Raw genomic sequence first — 21,631 nt, 5'->3', positions numbered from 1 at the left:
TACAAAAAGCTATTTTCAAACATACATATTAATTGCAATCACTAAAGTCTCTTGAATATCATTATAGCATTTTATAAAAATATTAAAGATATTAGGAATAAACAATAATTGTCAATCTAATCATGTGTGATGTTTTTTTCCTGTGACTATTTCAATATACACTGATATTTGGGGGCCACCACCGGATGAGATGTATTTAGAACCAGGGCTATAAAGGTATTTTAAAAAAACTATTTCACACCTGAATGTAGAGATGAAAACATTCCATTTTATTTGTGCTAAGAGTTTAATCCTATGTTTACATGATAGAAACCATCTGAGGATAAAGTGGATTTATTAGGGGATACTGATCAGTGTTCTCTACCAGTCTCTTTATTAAAAATTTTTCATCAATGAATCTTCTTTTAGGGGTATACAAGCTGGATGAAATAAAGCATATTATGATCAATATGTACATTACATAAATTAATATTTAATAATGAAAATTAGCACAATACTTCTACAGCTTTGTCACTAAAGCACACAAGTAGGTAAAAAATATTTGTGGATTATATAAAGGGCTATTAATGTTACATAAAATTATTGATAAAAACATGTTACAGGAATTTGACAAATGTTTTGCATTGTTCCTAGCATAAAGAAATTATTAAATGTTTTATACATTTTCCTTTACTTTCACACCCCTCACCATACAAACAGTGACCAACAGTGGATCTACACAATTACAAGAGAATCTGGAGAACTGCCAAGAAATCACATTGTTACCATGTTCCCATGAGAGTGTATTATTTTGGGTACAAATAAAAGAAATATGTGAAAAAGGATAACTCAGAGACACGAATTGTGCTCAAAGTCTCCTTTTAATTCTCATTGAGGAGCATCAATATAACAAAATCATCACAGCCAGTATTTTATTTGCAGTACCAATGAAGGGGTCAATTATTAGACATATGAAAATGGAACCTCTTCTACAGGTAAGCTTCCTCAGCAGCTTACTCCTGTAAGGAAGGGGAAATGGCATGCTTACAATCCTACCCCCAGCTTATTACTATCGGTAATGTTGCTAATTATGGCCATCCTGCAGAGTTCTTTTCTTCAAAGATGATGTGATTGTGTCTGCTTTATTCAGAGGTAGCTAGTAAGAGAACACAGCAGACGGAAGATTTCTTTATTCTCATCTCTGTCCTTTCCACTAGGACATACTTCCTTTGATTACTAAATTTAAGATACTGACCATTTTCAATCTTTCATGATAATACAATGTTTCTCAACCTTTTTACCTTGAATAAAATAATATAATCTTTAAAAATGCAGGAGTCAGAACAGTATAGTGAAAGGAAAATGGGCTTCACAGCCAGAACCTGTATTCAAATCTTAGCTCAGTCACTTTCTAGCTATATGACTCTGGACATGTTCCTTAGTAGCTCAGCTTCGTTTCCTTATGTGTAAAAATGGAAATAACTATACCTTATACAATTGTTTTCTTGTATTAAATAGGTAGGTTAGGAACCCAGCATATAGAGCGTTTTGGTTCAATAAATGTCAGTATCCTTCCTATTCAATAACTGGCTTAATATCTTTTTCTTATGCGCTTTGTACCAATTACAGACTGATTGAGATGTCACTTAATAGGACCTGATTGTCCAGTATATTAGGCATTGGTCTTTACTATTTAGAAAATATAGCCCAAAATCTCTCCAAGACTTTAATAACAAAGAATCTTCCTATGAGAGCCAAAGCATCAATTGTTTACTGGTGGTTGTGTTGATATATTTGTGTTATTTATTCAAAATTCATTTGGAAATGAAATATATATTTGAAGTACCAGTTATAGAGAAATAATTCTGAAAGAATGAAAACAAAACCCTATTTTGAAAAAATGTTCACTTCTTTTAAGGAAAAAGTAAAAAACAACTCAGAATATAAGCTTAACACTTGACAAGAAGAAAAAAACTTTGATATTAAATATTAGTCGAAACTTGTATTGGTCCCAGGGGGTGTAAGTATGCTATTACAAGCAATTACTTGTTGTGTTTGCAAGTCCCCAGTGGTAATAATTAGTCTACCTGTTGACACACTATTTCTCCTGCCCCACTGTTAATGTAGGCAATTGATTTGCACATGGGGGTAATTACCATCACTGATGGTGTCTGAGATGAGCTTCCCCACCAGGCTTCTGTCAATCACCACTTTCTCCAGCTGTGGCCCAGAAAGGCTTAGAGACACCAGCACACCTGAACCAAAGAGGAGCTAAAACCAGGTAAGGGGGGGAGAGAGGGAGGAAGACATGCTGTGATTTAGAATCTTTAAAAAACCTCTCTCCAAATATACAACTTATACAGATATTTTACACATGCATCTACACTACGAAATTATAAAGAATTTTCTTCACTGAAAAACAATACTGACATTGTGAGTAAAAAGAGAAAGGTGGCTAAAGGATGCAACGCAATAAATGCATTGATTAAAGCTACATGCAGAAACCTAATTTAGGCCATGTTTATTAGAAATCTATTCTTCTAAATACTTAGAAAGCACATATGCAGAAATAACTGCTTTGTTTTGGATTCAGAAAATGTAATGTATTCTATTATTTTGAAAAATTACTATTATAAACTAAAACATTTCTTGAGGTTTGAATAGTCATTGCTACACATTAAATATAGAAGAGATGCCACTATTACAATATAAACAGCTAATGATATGCATTTATTTGGAAGTTAAACACTACTTACTTCTAAAAATAAAGATCTTGTCAGTCTAAAATTTTAAAATACATGTAAATCAAGGCAATTAAGTAAAATGTTAAATTTTTAAAATCATAAACAACACATATCAGAAACAATTTCACAAGGAGAGATAAAGGAATATAGTAGAGCATCCAGGCTTTATCAATATCAGTATTCACAAAACCACTCAACAAAAGATGATTGGATATCACCATTATAATTTTATACTGCTCCTTTCCATTTGTGGCAGCATAATTCATTCATCTCCAAATGTTTAAAACTTCTGAAAGGACTATGCATATGCGTATGCTTGTTATCTATGAGATTATAAAATATCAACATTGGAAGAAATTGTTTCACCTTCAAGGCAACAGACTCAAAGCTGATGAATCATGGAATAACATATGGTATAAGAAGAAAAAAAACCAATTGTCAGTAAACTAATCACAAACATGCTAGCCAAATTCAAAGACAACTTTGATTTTAAACAAAACAGGGGAATCCCCCACCCACCTAGGCATCATGTCCCAACTAGAGAGGATGATTCTGTGTTGAGACATATTTGGACATGTGTGAAAGATAAGCAGCATGAGGGACCAGGGTAATATAAAGACAGACCACCATTCCTCACTGCCTAACAGATTCCAGGCACATGATTCAGAAAAGAAACTGAAGAGTTGCTTTGCATTTACTGTTAGAACTCTTGTCCTAGTCACCAGAAAGCTTACCTTTATTTGACTTAACAGATTATTCCATTTTGCGTTAATACCTCTACAGGGGCAGAGAGTTGGGGGGAGGGTACTTAATCATCTTTATGGGTTTTGGAGACTACTAAGAGAAGGCACATTTGTTTCAAGAAATTTAAAATGCTTCACAAATTAATCTCTACTGAATTACGCCCAGCCCTACCACATACCTTAATGGCAAATGGTGATATTTCCCTTTTGAAGAATCCCCCATAGCAACACAGCAGGTGGTCTTAACTCCCCAAATTCCTTCTCAGACAGGCAATTTTAGGGACATCTTTTATATCTACTTCTCCCCTTCCTCCTTTATTCAAAACATCTCTAAAATCTACCCTTTTCTATTTATTTTTATCTACTAAAGCTTTACACCTATACTCTTAAGCACTTCTTTTCCTAGTTACTCATTGACTACCAGCTCCTTATGGATGTTGGCTTGGCCACATTTATCTTTGTAGTGCCAGGAATACAGTAGGTGCTCAACAAATGTTTGGAGAAAGAATCACAACTAACTCAATGGAACATCAGATAATTTGCAGTTACAAAAAAAAAAAAAACTTGGTCTAATTTTCCATTTTCATATGACATGGATGTTCCTTCTGCAGCATCCCTTCAAGCATCTAGCCCATGCTTGAATATTGCCAGTGATCAGGAGCTCACTACTTCACAGGAAAACTATTCTACCATGGGTCAGTTGTAATCAATTTCAAGATCCTTCATTCATTTTTTTAATTCACCAAAAACTGAATATTCATTATATGCCAAGCACTAAATTAAATTTAAGGGCCCAAAAAGAAATCAAATATAATTCTTAAAGTAGGTTAAATAAAGTAGGTTAACAGAAAGAGGTCGAGATCAAAGCAAATAACTAATAAAGTGCTGTTACCAGTTTACCAGACCTATTATAGAAGTACATACTGGGTAGACTCAGAGCCTGACTGAGAAGGTGGTGACTCTTGAGATTGAGGTTAAGGATACAACTGACTCCCTACAACTTCAACAGTCACCCCAATTATTCTTCAGTAGCACCCACCTCAAATATTCAAGGATAATAACACAGTGGTTAAGAGCACAGACTCTGAAATCAGAATAAAATCAATCTTGGCTACTTGTTACTAGCTGTGTGACACTGACAGTATAATTTAACCTCTCTGTCCCTTCATTTCCTCACCTGAAAATAAACATGATAGTATCTACTTCATAGGATGAGGATTAAACAACTTTTTACAAAAAACATTTAGAATAATGCCTGGCATACAGTGTTTGCAATTATTATTATTATTCAACCATTAATTGTAGTATGCTGTCCATAGTCTCCAAATCACTGCTCCTGCCTCCAGGCATAGATTAGTTATCTAACCGATGTATGCATGCTCTTGCCTCCATGACACTCACCCCTTTGAATCCTATATCAAATAACAAATATCCTCACTATGCTGTTAACCAACTCTGAGCACATTTGTCTTTTTAAAAACCTTGTAACCCAGGTTGGACTCAATGTTAGATGTGTGACACTCAGGTGAGTTATAATTAGTAAAAAATGCAATATTTTGTTGCCTTTCCCATTTGCTATGATTTCACCAGGATATTATCTCCAAAATATTTGCAAGTTCCTTCAGAACTCTGGAATTTAATTTTTCCAAGTGTCTAATTTCTTTTACCTTGTTTTCTGTTCTCACCACTGCTCTCACGAAATAACTCTCATATCCTAACAAAAACTGCTTTTTCTATATATGAGCATTTGTTATAAAATTCTTTTAAAAACCCACTTTTATGAGATGAAGAAGGAAAGTACAGCCTGTGAGAGTAAGTAAATGAGGGAAGTGATGCCGGAAAAGATTCAGAGGGGTGAGTGTCATGGAGCCAAAAGCATGCATACACTGGTTAGATAACTGATCTATGCATGGAGGCAGGAGCAGTGATTTGGAGACTATGGATCCTGCCAAGTGAGGTTGGACATTCCTTCAGAATCCTTCTCAAAGAATAGGTGCAGCCACTTTTTCATAAACTCACTCATTTACCCCAAAATATATATATTTAGTATTATCATATGAGCCAGGCACTGTTCCAAGTGCTGAGAATACAGCAATGAACAAAACAGACAATGCCCTTACCCTCCCTGGCATCATGGAGCCTGCATTCAAGTGTGGACACAGATAATAAAACAAATAGTTTTAATATAATGTACAATAGGAATAAGAACTATAGAGCAAATTTAGGAGGGTGCTACTTTAAGCAAGATGGCTAATAAAGAAATAAGCCTCTCTGAGGAAATAACATTTGAATATAGACTCAAATGAAGTAAAAGAACAAGCCACATAAATATCTGGAGAAAAGGAGTTCGAGGCAGAGAGAAGAGCTAATGCAAAAATTCTGGGTGGGAATGTGCCTAGGCTGATTGAAGAAAGCTAGGCCAGTGGGGCTGGAGGGGGGTGAGTGAAAGGGATATTCATAGAGGATGAAGTCAGAGAGGCAGTCAAGGGCCAGGTTAGGTTAGACCTTGTTGATGAGAAGTCACTGAGTTTTAAGCAGCACAGAACTATAATATAATTTATGTTTTAAAGCGGGGAGTCAGGGCAAGAGTGAAGCAAGGAGACCATCACGAGCCTATTGCAGTGGTTGAGGTGAGAGATGATGGCTTGGGACTAGAATGGTAATGCTGAAGGAAATGATAAGTGGGCAGACTTGAGATATATTTTAAAAAGTATCTACTAGCACTTGCTGAAAAATTGAATGTGGCATATGAGAGAAAGACTCAAAGATTTTTGGCCTGAGCAACAGTTTACTGTGATTGGGAATGCTAGAAGAAAAGCAAATTTAGGTTATGGAGAATCAAGAGTTTGATTTTGAGACATTAAGTTCAAAGTATTTATGGACACACCAGTGGAGAGATCTAGTACATAATCAGAAATGAGTCTGAACTTCATGGGGGACTACAGATGTATATCTGGGAGTCATCAACAATACAAAGGTAGTATTTAAAGCCATGGTACTGGACATGCTCTCCGTTAAAAAATGAGTGGAAAGACAGAAAGAGATCTAAGCTCTGAGCTCTGGGACATTCTGACCCAAAAGATCAGTTTAGCCCTCTTATTGAACCTGAGTTTGGATACTTGAAAGATCAAGTATGTCCACCATTTCATATTTCCAAACGTCCTATGGACTAGAGGCATCCCTGACACGAGATTTTGGAATAAGAAGGTATAAATCAATTAATAAGCTAATTAACGCATTTTTATAAAACAGCCTATGGGGAAGCATAGAGTTGCCAAGTACTGGTGCCAAAGATACTCCTGGATATTGTAATGGAGATAACTAGACTTAGAAAAAGATAGTCAAGGAAAGAATATTCCAGCCCAGACAGGAAAGTGCTATTCTCACCTCTGCCTGTTTCCCCAAAGTGGTTAGTCCTTAAGACCTCCAAAATGGAAAGGGTCTATGTAAGATTTGGTAGGACAAAAAGGAAAAAGAGCACCAAGACAGTGTCCTATTCCATTGCAAGGGGTTGGGGGGAGGATTCTGGTAGCTCAGAAAATAACAAGGTGGTAAAGGGAGGCATCTCTGAAGCAGATCTGAACTGAAAAGACCCACAGGATGAACCAACGAGAAGGCCAGTGGTATCTCCCAACACTGCCCCAATTTGAATGTTGTTTAAATGTTGTGCAGGAGATAACTGAGGCAAATAGAAACCGAAACTCTTCTTTTTCTTTGACACCCCTCCAGACAAAAAGTACCTTCCTTATTATTCCTGCTCTGACCATGTCTCTTTATGTTGCCTTTCTCATTTGCTCCTTTTCATTTTCTTCAAATAAGCTCATACTGGGAAGGTAAGCTTTCTCTTTAAGAAACTCAGAAATGATTTTCACAATCCCCAGATGGCTCTTCAAATTCGCTTCTCTTAACCCTAAAGTCTACAGTACTTAGATTGAGGATTAAATTGGAAGTGAAATGGTACTTTGAGGGGAATGAGAAAATTATATCAGATGACATCATTAATTGAAACAAAACATAAATAACATCTGAGTTTTGTTCATTCAGTAGGTTAAAAAAAAAAAACATGTGAGTGCCTCCTACACGTCAGGAAACAAAAGTGAATATAGTTAAGGATTAAAAAAAAATTAGTTGATTTACTACAGAGAATTGACTTAAGGAGAAAAAACAAAAGAACAAGAAATAAACAAGTATTTTTCTGGATAGAGAAGTGAGGTTCCTCACTGGGGTCTCCCAGTGGGATTTCCCAAAGATTTGTACGGTGTTATTCAATATATGGAATACATGCATACCTAGAAATCTGCCTGCAAAGTCTATTTCAATTTAATAACCTAATTTTCTCACTTATTCTCATTATAAAACAAATGATGCCATATTTCAATCCCTAATGTAACTTTAAAATCCTGCTAACTATATTTGCATAAAAGAAAAGTGATCATTCCTAGAAAGTATTTATAAACATGGTCAAATTTGGTAGGACAAAAAAGAAAAAGAGCACCAAGACTGTGTCCTATTCCACTGCAAGGGGTTGGAGGGAGGCTTCTGGTAGCTCAGAAAATAAAAAAGAGCAGGCAAGGTGGTAAAGGGAGGCATCTCAAAATAAAACAAGGTCCAAAAGTAGATTTTGTATTTGTCAGTAGTTTTAAAGATCTAAAGAGTTAAAAGCAGTGGGAGAAGTAAAGAGAAAGGCAAATCAGATAACACTTTTTTTGTATATTATTTTATAATTTACAGAAGACTTTTATATGCACCATAATGCATGTAAAATGCCAGTATAACTGATACAAAATAAGTATGCAAGTTTTAAAAACAATAGTAATAAGGTTAATCTCATGCTCATACTAATTCCCAATCAGAAAGGTAAAGCAATTAATCAAAGGTCTCATAATTAGTGGGAAAGTGGAGATCAAGACAGGTCTATTAATGACAAATCCTACATACTCCACCACTGTTTAGGAACTAATATCCTTAACTCTCACTTCTTAGTTGACTTCCATGCAATATCCCATCTGATTTTTCTCTCTCCAGCTCTTTTCTTCACTCAAATCAGTCTCCCTCTAAACCAGGGGTCCCCGACGCCCAAGCCACTGACCAATACCCATTTGTGGCCTGTTAGGAACCAGGCCACACAGCAGGAAGTAAGCAGTGAGTGGGCAAGCATTACCGCCTGAGCTCTATCCCCTGTCAGATCAGCTGCAGCATTACATTCTCATAGGAGGTAAACCCTATTGGGAACTGTGCATGTGTTCTCAACTAGGGATGATTTTGGCCACCAGGAGACATGACATCTGGCAACGTCTGGAGACACTGCGGCTGTCACCACCTTTATATATTAGCCATCATCACAGAGCCTCTCTTTAAAAGAGTGCTTGTAAATGAGTTGCTGTGGAAGCAAAGATGTTTTCCATGTCTTCATTAGGCAGATTTGGAAACTTCCCAAATTTTAATCAATCCTTTTCTCACATAAAGAAAGGGTAATGTGATAAGCTATCCTCTCTCATGTATGACAGCCTGGTCAGATATCTCAAATGGAGTGGTGGGCAGTGCACAGTCCAGATCAGCAGTCCACAGGAAACCCACCCTGTGTGTCTCTAACCATGTTCAGGGCTATCACTTTGATGACTAATGCTACTTTTCAAGATTGAAAGTGCCCCATAGCAAGTAATTGAGCTACCTTAGCTTGAAAGAAATATCTTGTTAGAACACCTCCTTGCCTTTGTTCTCATTCTCTGCTCACCAATCAGCCTTCTTGTCTATACTTCAGTCTCTTGAATAACTTATCCGTGAGGTAATGCCCCAAGGAAATGAGCAATGTCTATGATGCCAAATATATCTCACATAGTAAATTAATAAATTGCCATTCCAGTTAATAAATCAGTCACTTCTTCATTTGGCTATTGTTAATGTTGTTAGTACAAGAAAATAAATGGAGATAACATAAAAGATAGATAAGTTTAATTAATCAGAAATTTTTTTCCCAACTGCATGATACCTTGTTGAAGGTGGGGGGAGGCATTTTTAAAAGTTACAGACCTACAGAAGTAGCATCATTCTGTTTTACTAGGAAAAAAACAAGAGTAGTATGGGTATAGATACACATAAAGAAATTGTAGAAACACAAGAAAATATCAGAAAAAATAAAATCAAAGCTGTTGATAGCAGGCATCTCACAGAGATAAAATTGGAACCCAGAGGGCACAAACTTCAACTTCTTGCCTTATAAAATTTTTAAAAATTGATATTAGGGATAATTTTTTAAACCTTTTGTGTGTTATTCAATATTTTTCTATAAAAATTTTCAAAAAAAAGGAAACGCTTAAAATATCTGGCCACAAATATATTTCTTATTTTATGGTTTTAAAGAGATGCTAGAAATGTGTTTCTCAAAAGTCAGAATACTGAAAATGCACTAAGAGTTGTTTCTCACTAAAAGGATCAAATAAGAAACTGAAATGAGTCCCTCGTCTCTGCTATTTAACTTATTAAAAAATTTTAAGACCATTTTGTTCTTATTACATTGCCTTGATTACTCATCTATGTCCAATTTCCATATTTACTAAAAAGATTGCCATTAATAATTGTAAAGTACGGTATATCCAAATTATGGATTACTATGTATCTAGTAAAAATAGGGAGGTAGATATAGATCATTGACAGATGTGTCATATATTGTTATGTAAAGAAAGTTAGAGAAAAATATGTATAGAGTGATTCCATTATTTTTAAATGTGTGTATACACAACATACACAGATGAGTGTTTGAAAAAAGATATAAGCCAAATTGCTGAACACAGTTACTACTGGAGAAGGGAATGAATTTGGGGTAGGTATATAGTTTTTACTATATATCTATTTGTATACTATGCCATTTTATGATTACCAGAAATCATTTTATTATTTTAAATTTAAAAACATTAAAAGAGGGAATAAAGATCTCCACTAAATCTCTTTTCAGTTCATTTGGTATGAGATCGCCCTTTTTCATCTCTTACCTTTAGCTAACAAACTTCAAATTCATCAGTAAATTCTGCTGATACTCTTTGTGCCATTTATCTCAGATCTACCACTTTTAATATACCTCCTTGTCCATTCTCTTTTACTAGGACCACACTCAACGGTTGCCCTTTACAACTTCCAGTTCTCCTCCATAATCCATACTAATGTAGCATAAATGAAAAAAGAATAAATGAAAAAAGACCATTTCTCAAAGCAGAGTCCATGAAATAATAATCTTTGAATAATGTTTCAAGAAAGTAAGCTTGGCAACTTTTCATATAATAGGCCCCTCTCAAAGACTTACAACCATGCTACCTGAGTTAATTTAAATATACATCAACACACACACACACACACACACCCTTAATATGCAATGAGATATGCTTCCTCATTTATCAGCATAGAGTATTATGGTGAGTTTAAGCACAGCAGAAATCTCTTAGGGTGAGTGTTGTTAAATTGTTACCATTATGTTTTGTTTAGTTAGAAATATGAAACCCCAAAATCTTTGAGAATAAAAACGGTCACTGAAAGTAAATGTGGTATATATACTCAATGGAATACTATTCAGCCTTAAAAAAGGGAAATTCTGTCATTTGTGACAACATGGATGAACCTGTGGGACATTATGCTAAGGGAAATAAGCTAGGCACAGAAAGACAAATACTGCATGATCTCACTTACATGTGGAATCTAAAAAAGTAAAACTCACAGCACTAGAGAGTATGATGGTAGTTACCATGCTAGGGGTAGGGGAAATGGGGAGATACCGGTCAAAAGGTACAAAGTTTTTGTTAGACAGGAGAAATACATTTTAGAGATCTATAGTACAACACAGTGGCTAAAGTTAATAATAATGTGCTGTATATTTCAAAATTGCTAAAATATTAGATTTTAAATGTTCTCACCACAAAAAAAAAATGGTATGTGAGATGATCGGTATGTTAACTAGCTTGATTTAATCATTCCACTATGTATGCATACAGCAAAACATCACATTGTACCCCATAAATATATGCAATTATTATTTATCAATTAAAAACTTGAATAAAAGTGAAAAAAAATCTATCACAAAATATTTACAGGGAGTTTTACAACTTCTCCTCCCAAATATTTGATAACCTCTCTCCTGAAACTTTCAGTCAAGTCAGTGAGGTAGTTAGTAATTAGATGGTCACACAATAAATGTCCAGCTGGAACTGCAATAAGTGTCAAGAAGTACATAGTGAAATGCAGTTCAATATGGCTGATTAGAGACATCAGACACCCCCCACTTTCCAGAAAGAAGGACAAAAATTATGAATAGATAATTGCCCCTTGAATAGAAAATCTAGGAGAGAACTAGAGTCTAACAGAGAAGTCATGGGAAACACCTGAGGTACAGAAGGAAAAGAAAGCAAGTGGCCACCTCATCCAAGATTGACTGGGACCCCGAGGGGCTTGGTAATGCCAGGAAAGAGTAAGTCACAGAACTTCAGCGGTCCACATCCCCACTACGGACTGCTGCAATCTGAACCACGAGAGACCTCCTCTACCCACACAAACCCCGACACTAGCATGGTGTGATTTGGAGACCCTGAGAGAGCACTACACCAGATAGAAAACTTGTACTGGGTCATGGACCCTACCCCTGAGACCTAAGTGGCTGCAGCTGGGCACCATTACACAGCTGTCACAGGACTGCATCCTGCCCTGAAAACCACAGCCCCCATATGTCCACATCCTAACAGCTTCCACTGACATCCCAGTGTCCACTCAGAAGGCTACAGCAATACAGCACTGGTTGGTCCCAAAGGTGCTATGGGGTCTCCAGTACTTTAGCCTACAGAGAGTACTAATCCTCGGGGAAAGAATGGTGCAGTGCACCAAAAAGGGAGCCCCTAGGACAAAGGAAAGCAAAGTGCATGCTTTCCAGAGCCTCAGAGCTCCCTATCTAGGGATGTGAAAAGTGACCCTGCCTCGAGCAGTAGCATAAACTCTGCTCCTGGGCTCACACATAGAGACCAGGACTCCTTCTTCCTTTCCACACACCACTGCAGGCATAGTCACTAAGCATAGTCACTAAGACAGGGCTGCCTGTCTGGGGCATAGTCACTAAGACAGGGCTGCCTGTCTGGGCCTATGAGTGGTGACTGAGTCCCCAATAGTGGAATGGCCTCCATGCCTAGGCTTACATGTGAGAGGCAAGGTTCGACCCCCATTGCTGAGCAGCATTGTGGTGCTGCTACCTGTCTGGGGCTGTGGGTGGCAACCCTGCACTGTGGCCACAGCCAACACCAGTATGCACCACCCAGGACCGAAAGAGTCATCCCACCACTGCTACTGGCATCACCCATACCATGCCAGCTACCCAGGGACTCATGAACCCACTCACACACCTGGCCCACCACTGCCACTACTAACATTTAAACAAGCCATCTGAAGGTCCAGTAACTGGCCTGCCTGGTACTGCTAACACTAGTGCCACTGCACACAGCCCCAGGACCCAAGATCAGGCACACTCAGCCCACCACTGCTACCACTGGGGCCTGAAGACTGGCCCAACTGGCACCCCGTCCTCCGCAAAACATCACCATAGCCCCCACAAAAAAGCACACCCTAAACCACTGAGGAAATCACAGATACCACTGATGCTGTTTCCAGATGAAGAAATCATACAGAGACTACACTACTGAACACACTCAGAATCAAAGCCAAAACACCCCATCCAACCAAGACAATCGATATAACTTCAGGAAAAAGTCATCCCCTACAAAAACAAATTCAAAAAACTGGAAGAAACAACTATTACACCAGATGGGCAGCTATCAATGTAAGAGCATGGGAAGTATGAAAAAGCAAGGAAATATAAAACCTCCAAAGAAATATAATAATCCCCCAACATTGGATTCCAATCAAAAAGAATTCAAGAATTTCCAGAAAAAGATTTCAAAAGTATGATACTAAAGAAGCTCAGTAAGATACAAGAGAATCCTGAAAAATAATACTAGGAAATACGAAAAAGAATTCAAGATATGAATGACAAATTTACCAAAGAGAGCTAGCAGATTCAAAAAGAGAGCTAACACATTCAAAAGCTAGCAGAAGGCAAGAAATAACTAAGATCAGAGCAGAACTGAAGGAAATAGAGACACAAAAAACCCTTCAAAAAAATCAATGAATCCAGGAGCTGGTTTTTTGAAAAGATCGACAAAATTGATAGACTGCTAGCAAGACTAATAAAGAAGAAAAGAGAGAAGAATCAAATAGACACAATAAAAAATGACAAAGGGGATATCACCACTGATCCCAAAGAAATACAAACTGCCATCAGAGAATACTATAAATACCTCTATGCAAATAAACTAGAAAATCTAGAAGAAATGGATAAATTCCTCAACACATACACCCTCCCAAGACTAAACCAGGAAGAAGTTGAATCTCTGAATAGACCAATAACAGGCTCTGAAATTGAGGCAATAATTAATAGCTTACCAACCAAAAAAAGTCCAGGACCAGATGGATTCACAGCCGAATTCTACCAGAGGTACAAGGAGGAGCTGGTACCATTCCTTCTGAAACTATTCCAATCAATAGAAAAAGAGGGAATCCTCCCTAACTCATTTTATGAGGCCAGCATCATCCTGATACAAAAGCCTGGCAGAGACACAACAAAAAAAGAGAATTTTAGACCAATATTCTTGATGAACATTGATGCAAAAATCCTCAATAAAATACTGGCAAACCGAATCCAGCAACACATCAAAAAGATTATCCACCATGATCAAGTGGGCTTCATCCCTGGGATACAAGGCTGGTTCAACATATGAAAATCAATAAACATAATCCAGCATATACACAGAACCAAAGACAAAAACCACATGATTATCTCAATAGATGCAGAAAAGGCCTTTGACAAAATTCAACAACCCTTCATGCTAAAAACTCTCAATAAATTAGGTATTGATGGAATGTATCTCAAAATAATAAGAGCTATCTATGACAAACCCACAGCCAATATCATACTGAATGGGCAAAAACTGGAAGCATTCCCTTTGAAATGCAATCAGGCAGGAGAAGGAAATAAAGGGAATTCAATTAGGAAAAGAGGAAGTCAAATTGTCCCTGTTTACAGATGAAATGATTGTATATCTAGAAAACCCCATCATCTCAGCCTAAAATTTCCTTACGCTGATAAGCAACTTCAGAAAAGTCTCAGGATACAAAATCAATGTGCAAAAATCACAAGCATTCTTATACACCCATAACAGACAAAGAGAGAGCCAAATCACGAGTGAACTCCCATTCACAATTACTTCAAAGAGAATAAAATACCTAGGAATCCAACTTACAAGGGATGTGAAGGACCTCTTCAAGGAGAACTACAAATCACTGCTCGATGAAATAAAAGAGGATACAAACAACTGGAAGAACATTCCATGCTCATGGGTAGGAAGAATCAATATCGTGAAAGTGGCCATACTGACCAAGGTAATTCATAGATTCAATGCCATCCCCATCAAGCTACCATTCACTTTCTTCACAGAATCGGAAAAACTACTTTAAAGTTCATATGGAACCAAAAAAGAGCCTGCATTTCCAAGTCAATCCTTCATCAAAAGAACAAAGCTGGAGGCATCACGCTACCTGACTTCAAACTATACTACAAGGCTACAGTAACCAAAACAGCACAGTACTGGTACCAAAACAGAGATATAGACCCATGGAACAGAACAGAGCCCTCAGAAATAATGCCGCATATCTACAGCCAACTGATCTTTGACAAACCTGAGAAAAACAAGAAATGGGGAAAGGATTCCCTATTATAATAAATGGTGCTGGGAAAACTGGCTAGCCATATGTAGAAAGCTGAAACTGGATCCCTTCCTTACACCTTATACAAAAATTAATTCAAGATGGATTAAAGACTTAAATGTTAGACCTAAAATCATAAAAACCCTAGAAGAAAACCTAGGCATTACCATTCAGGACATAGGCATGGGCAAGGACTTCATGTCTAAAACACCAAAAGCAATGGCAACAAAAGCCAAAATTGACAAATGGGATCTAACTAAACTAAAGAGCTTCTGCACAGAAAAAGAAACTACCAGCAGAGTGAACAGGCAACCTACAGAATGGGAGAAAATTTTTGCAATCTACTCATCTGACAAAGGGCTAATATCCAGAATCTACAATGAACTCAAACAAATTTACAATAATAAAACAAACAACCCCATCAAAAAGGGGGCGAAGGATATGAACAGACACCTCTCAAAAGAAGACATTTATGCAGCCAAAAGACACATGAAAAAATGCTCATCATCACTGGCCATCAGAGAAATGCAAATCAAAACCACAATGAGATACCATCTCACACCAGTCAGAATGGCAATCATTAAAAAGTCAGGAAACAACAGGTGCTGGAGAGGAAGTGGAGAAATAGGAACACTTTTACACTGTTGGTGGAACTGTAAACTAGTTCAACCATTGTGGAAGTCAGTGTGGCAATTCCTCAGGAATCTAGAACTAGAAATGCCATTTGACCAAGCAATCCCATTACTGCGTATATACCCAAAGAATTATAAATCATGCTGCTATAAAGACACATGCACACATATGTTTATTGTGGCATTATTCACAATAGCAAAGACTTGGAACCAAGCCAAATGTCCAACAATGATAGACTGGATTAAGAAAATGTGGCAGATATACACCATGGAATACTATGCAGCCATAAAAAATGATGAGTACATGTCCTTTGTGGGGACATGGATGAAGCTGGAAACCATCATTCTCAGAAAACTGTCGCAAGTACAAAAAACCAAACACCGCATGTTCTCACTCATAGGTGGGAATTGAACAATGAGAACACATGGACCCAGGAAGGGGAATATCACACACTGGGGCCTGTTGTGGGGTGGTGGGACGGGGGAGGGATAGCATTAGGAGATATACCTAATGTTAAATGATGAGTTAATGGGTGCAGCACACCAAAACGGCACATGTATACATATGTAACTAACCTGCACATTGTGCACATGTACCCGAAAACTTAAAGTACAATTTAAAAAAAAGAAAAAAAGAATAAAGAAGAATAAAAAAGAATAAGCAGTTCCAAGATAGCCGAATAGGAACAGCTCCAATCTACAGCTCCCAGCGTGAGTGACGCAGAAGATGGGTGATTTCTGCATTTCCAACTGAGGTACCGGGTTCATCTCACTGGGGCTTCTCCGACAGTGGGTGCTGGACAGTGGGTGCAGTGCACCGAGCATGAGCCGAAGCAGGGCGAGGCATCGCCTCACCCAGGAAGCACAAGGGATCAGGGAATTCCCTTTCCTAGTCAAAGAAAGGGGTGACAGACAGCACCTGGAAAATTGGGTCACTCCCACCCTAATACTGTGCTTTTCCAAAGGTCTTAACCAACGGCACACCAGGAGATTATATCCCGCACCTGGTTCAGTGGGTCCCATGCCCACGCAGCCTCGCTCATTGCTAGCACAACAGTCTGAGATCAAACGGCAAGGCGGCAGTGAGGCTGGGGGAGGGGTACCCGCCATTGCTGAGGCTTGAGTAGATAAACAAAGTGGCAGGAAGCTCGAACTGGGTGGAGCCCACCACAGCTCAAGGAGGCCTGCCTGCCTCTGTAGACTCCACCTCTGGGGGCAGGGCATAGCTGAACAAAAGACAGCAGAAACCTCTGCAGACTTAAATGTCCCTGTCTGACAGCTTTGAAGAGTAGTGGTTCTCCCAGCACAGAGTTTGAGATCTGAGAATGAAAAGACTGCCTCCTCAAGTGGGTCCCTGACCCCTGAGTAGCCTATCGGGGAGGCATCCCCCAGTACGGGCAAACTGACACCTCACATGCCCGGGTACCCCTCTGAGATGAAACCTCCAGAGGAACGATCAGACAGCAACATTTGCTGTTCAGCAATATTCGCTGTTCCGCAGCCTCTGCTGCTGATACGCAGGCAAAAAGGGTCTGGAGTGGACCTCCAGCAAACTCCAACAGACCTGCAGCTGAGGGTCCTGACTGTTAGAAGGAAAACTAACAAACAGAAAGGACATCCACACCAAAACCCCATCTGTACGTAACCATCATCAAAGACCTAAGGTAGATAAAACCACAAAGATGGGGAATAAACAGAATAGAAAAACTGAAAATTCTAAAAATCAGAGCGCCTCTCCTTCTCCAAAGGAACACAGCTCCTCACCAGCAACGGAACAAAGCTGGACACAGAATGACTTTGACGAGTTCAGAGAAGAAGGCTTCAGACTATCGAACTTCTCTGAGCTAAAGGAGGAAGTTCGAACCCATCATAAAGAAGTTAAAAACCTTGAAAAAAGATTAGACAAATGGCTAACTAGAATAACCAATGCAGAGAAGTCCTTAAAGGACCTGATGGAGCTGAAAACCATGGCACAAGAACTATGTGACACATGCACAAGCTTCAGTAGCCGATTCGATCAACTGGAAGACAGGGTATCAGTGATTGAAGATCAAATGAATGAAATGGAGAAAAAAGAGAAGTTTAGAGAAAAAAGAATAAAAAGAAATGAACAAAGCATCCAAGAAATATGGGACTATGTGAAAAGACCAAATCTATGTCTGATTGGTGTACCTGAAAGTGACAGGGAGAATGGAACCAAGTTGGAAAAGATTCTGCAGGATATCATCCAGGAGAACTTCCCTAACCTAGCAAGGTAGGCCAACATTCAAATTCAGGAAATACAGAGAATGCCACAAAGATACTCCTCGAGAAGAGCAACTCCAAGACACGTAACTGTCAGATTCACCAAAGTTGAAATGAAGGAAAAAATGTCAAGGGCAGCCAGAGAGAAAGGTCAGGTTACCCACAAAGGGAAGCCCATCAGACTAACAGCTGATCTCTCGGCAGAAACTCTACAAGCCAGAAGAGAGTGGGGGCCAATATTCAACATTCTTAAAGAAAAGAATTTTCAACCCAGAATTTCATATCCAGCCAAACTAAGCTTCATAAGTGAAGGAGAAATAAAATATTTTACAGACAAGCAAATGCTGAGAGATTTTGTCACCACTAGGCCTGCCTTACAAGATCTCCTGTAGGAAGCACTAAACATGGAAAGGAACAACCGGTACCAGCCACTGCAAAAACATGCCAAATAGTAAAGACCATCGATGCTAGGAAGAAACTGCATCAACTAACGAGCAAAATAACCAGCTAATATCATAATGACAGGATCAAATTCACACATAACAATATTAACCTTGAATGTAAATGGGCTAAATGCTCCAATTAAAAGAAACAGACTGGCAAATTGGATAAAGAGTCAAGACCCATCAGTGTGCTGTATTCAGGAGACCCATCTCACGTGCAGAGACATACATAGGCTCAAAATAAAGGGATGGAGGAAGATCTACCAAGCAAACGGAAAACAAAAAAAAAACCGGGTTTGCAATCCTAGTCTCTGATAAAATAGACTTTAAACCAACAAAGATTAAAAGAGTCAAAGAAGGGCATTACATAATGGTAAAGGGATCAATTCAACAAGAAGAGCTAACTATCCTAAATATATATGCACCCAGTACAGGAGCACCCAGATTCATAAAGCAAGTCCTTAGAGACCTATAAAGAGATTTAAACTCCCACACAATAATAATGGGAGACTAAGACACCCCACTGTCAACATTAGACAGATCAACGAGACAGAAAGTTAACAAGGATATCCAGGAATTGAATTCAGCTCTGCACCAAGCATATCTAATAGACATCTACAGAACTCTCCACCCCAGATCAACAGAATATACATTCTTCTCAGGACCACACCACACCTATTCCAAAATTGACCACATAGTTGGAAGTAAAGCACTCCTTAGCAAATGTAAAAGAACAGAAATTATAACAAACTGTCTCTCAGACCACAGTGCAATCAAACTAGAACTCAGGATTAAGAAACTCACTCAAAACTGCTCAACTACATGGAAACTGAACAACCTGCTCCTGAAGGACTACTGGGTACATAACGAAATGAAGGCAAAAATAAAGATGTTCTTTGAAACTAATGAGAACAAAGACACAACATACCAGAATCTCTGGGACACATTTAAAGCAGTGTGTAGAGGGAAATTTATAGCACTAAATGCCCACAAGAGAAAGCAGGAAAGATCTAAAATTGACACCCTAACATCACAATGAAAAGAACTAGAGAAGCAAGAGCAAACACATTCACAAGCTAGCAGAAGGCAAGAAATAACTAAGATCAGAGCAGAACTGAAGGAGATAGAGACTCAAAAAACCCTTCAAAAAATCAATGAATCCAGGAGCTGCTTTTTTGAAAAGATCAACAAAATTGATAGACCGCTAGCAAGACTACTAAAGAAGAAAAGAGAGAAGTATCAAATAGATGCTTTAAAAAATGATAAAGGCGATATCACCACCGATCCCACAGAAATACAAACTACCATCAGAGAATACTACAAACACCTCTACACAAATAAACTATAAAATCTAGAAGAAATGGATAAATTCCTCAACACATACACCCTCCCAAGACTAAACCAGGAAGAAGTTGAATCTCTGAATAGACCAATAACAGGCTCTGAAATTGAGGCAATAATTAATAGCTTACCAACCAAAAAAAGTCCAGGACAAGATGGATTCACAGCCAAATTCTACCAGAGGTACAAGGAGGAGCTGGTACCATTCCTTCTGAAACTATTCCAATCAATAGAAAAAGAGGGAATCCTTCCTAACTCATTTTAGGAGGCCAGCATCATCCTGATACCAAAGCCGGGCAGAGACACAACAAAAAAAGAGAATTTTCGACCAATATCCCTGATGAACATGGATGCAAAAGTCCTCGATAAAATACTGGCAAACCGAATCCAGCAGCACATCAAAAAGCTTATCCACCATGATCAAGTGGGCTTCATCCCTGGGATGCAAGGCTGGTTCAACATATGAAAATCCAGAAACTTAATCCAGCATATAAACTGAACCAAAGACAAAAACCACATGATTATCTCAATAGATGCAGAAAAGGCCTTCAACAAAATTCAACAGCCCTTCATGCTAAAAACTCTCAATAAATTAGGTATTGATGGGGCGTATCTCAAAGTAATAAAAGCTATTTATGACAAACCCACAGGTAATATCATACTGAATGGCCAAAAACTGGAAGCATTCCCTGTGAAAACTGCCACAAGACAGGGATGCCCTCTCTCACCACTCCTATTCAACATAGTTTTGGAAGTTCTGGCCAGAGCAATCAGGCAGGAGAAAGAAATAAAGGATATTCAATTAGGAAAAGAGGAAGTCAAATTGTCCCTGTTTGCAGATGACATGATTGTATATCTAGAAAACCCCATCATCTCAGCCTAAAATTTCCTTACGCCAATAAGCAACTTCAGAAAAGTCTCAGGATACAAAATCAATGTGCAAAAATCACAAGCATTCTTATACACCAATAACAGACAAAGAGACAGCCAAATCATGAGTGAACTCCCATTCGCAATTGCTTCAAAGAGAATAAAATACCTAGGAATCCAACTTACAAGGGACGTGAAGGACCTCTTCAAGAAGAACTACGAACCACTACTCAACGAAATAAAAGAGGACACAAACAAATGGAAAAACGTTCCATGCTCATGGATAGGAAGAATCAATATCGTGAAAATGGCCATACTGCCCAAGGTAATTTATAGATTCAATGCCATCCCCATCAAACTACCATTCACTTTCTTCACAGAATCGGAAAAAACTACTTTAAAGTTCATATGGAGCCAAAAAAGAGCCTGCATTGCCAATTCAATCCTAAGCCAAAAGAACAAAGCTGGAGGCATCACGCTACCTGACTTCAAACTATACTACAAGGCTACAGTAACCAAAACAGCATGGTACTGGTACCAAAACAGAGATATAGACCCATGGAACAGAATACAGCCCTCAGAAATAATACCACACATCTACAACTATCTGATCTTTAACAAACCTGAGAAAAACAAGAAATGGGGAAAGGATTCCCTATTATAATAAATGGTGCTGGGAAAACTGGCTAGCCATATGTAGAAAGCTGAAACTGGATCCCTTCCTTACACCTTATACAAAAATTAATTCAAGATGGATTAAAGACCTAGATGTTAGACCTAACACCATAAAAACCCTAGAAGAAAACCTAGGCAATACCATTCAGGACATAGGCATGGACAAGGACTTC

At 38.2% G+C, this 21,631-nt stretch overlaps 1 protein-coding gene across 21 annotated transcripts in view; it reads right to left on the bottom strand.

Annotated features, from left to right (window-relative positions):
* Window positions 1–21,631, bottom strand: part of WDPCP (WD repeat containing planar cell polarity effector) — a 720,444-nt gene that overhangs the window by 317,710 nt on the left and 381,103 nt on the right. For all 21 annotated transcript variants that reach the window (XR_008522114.1, XR_008522111.2, XR_010136176.1 and 18 more), the window contains one exon: window positions 2,136–2,250. Coding sequence is in view for 16 of the 21 variants with exons in the window: in XM_054547452.2 (XP_054403427.1) it covers window positions 2,136–2,250 (115 nt within the window). In the remaining 5 variants the exon portion in view is untranslated. The remainder of the gene's footprint in view (window positions 1–2,135; window positions 2,251–21,631) is intronic.

Source organism: Pongo abelii, chromosome 12 (assembly GCF_028885655.2).
Source record: "Pongo abelii isolate AG06213 chromosome 12, NHGRI_mPonAbe1-v2.0_pri, whole genome shotgun sequence".
Lineage (NCBI taxonomy): Eukaryota > Metazoa > Chordata > Mammalia > Primates > Hominidae > Pongo > Pongo abelii.
The sequence above is the reverse complement of the archived record's forward strand: the minus strand, read 5'-3'. Positions and strand labels throughout refer to the sequence as shown.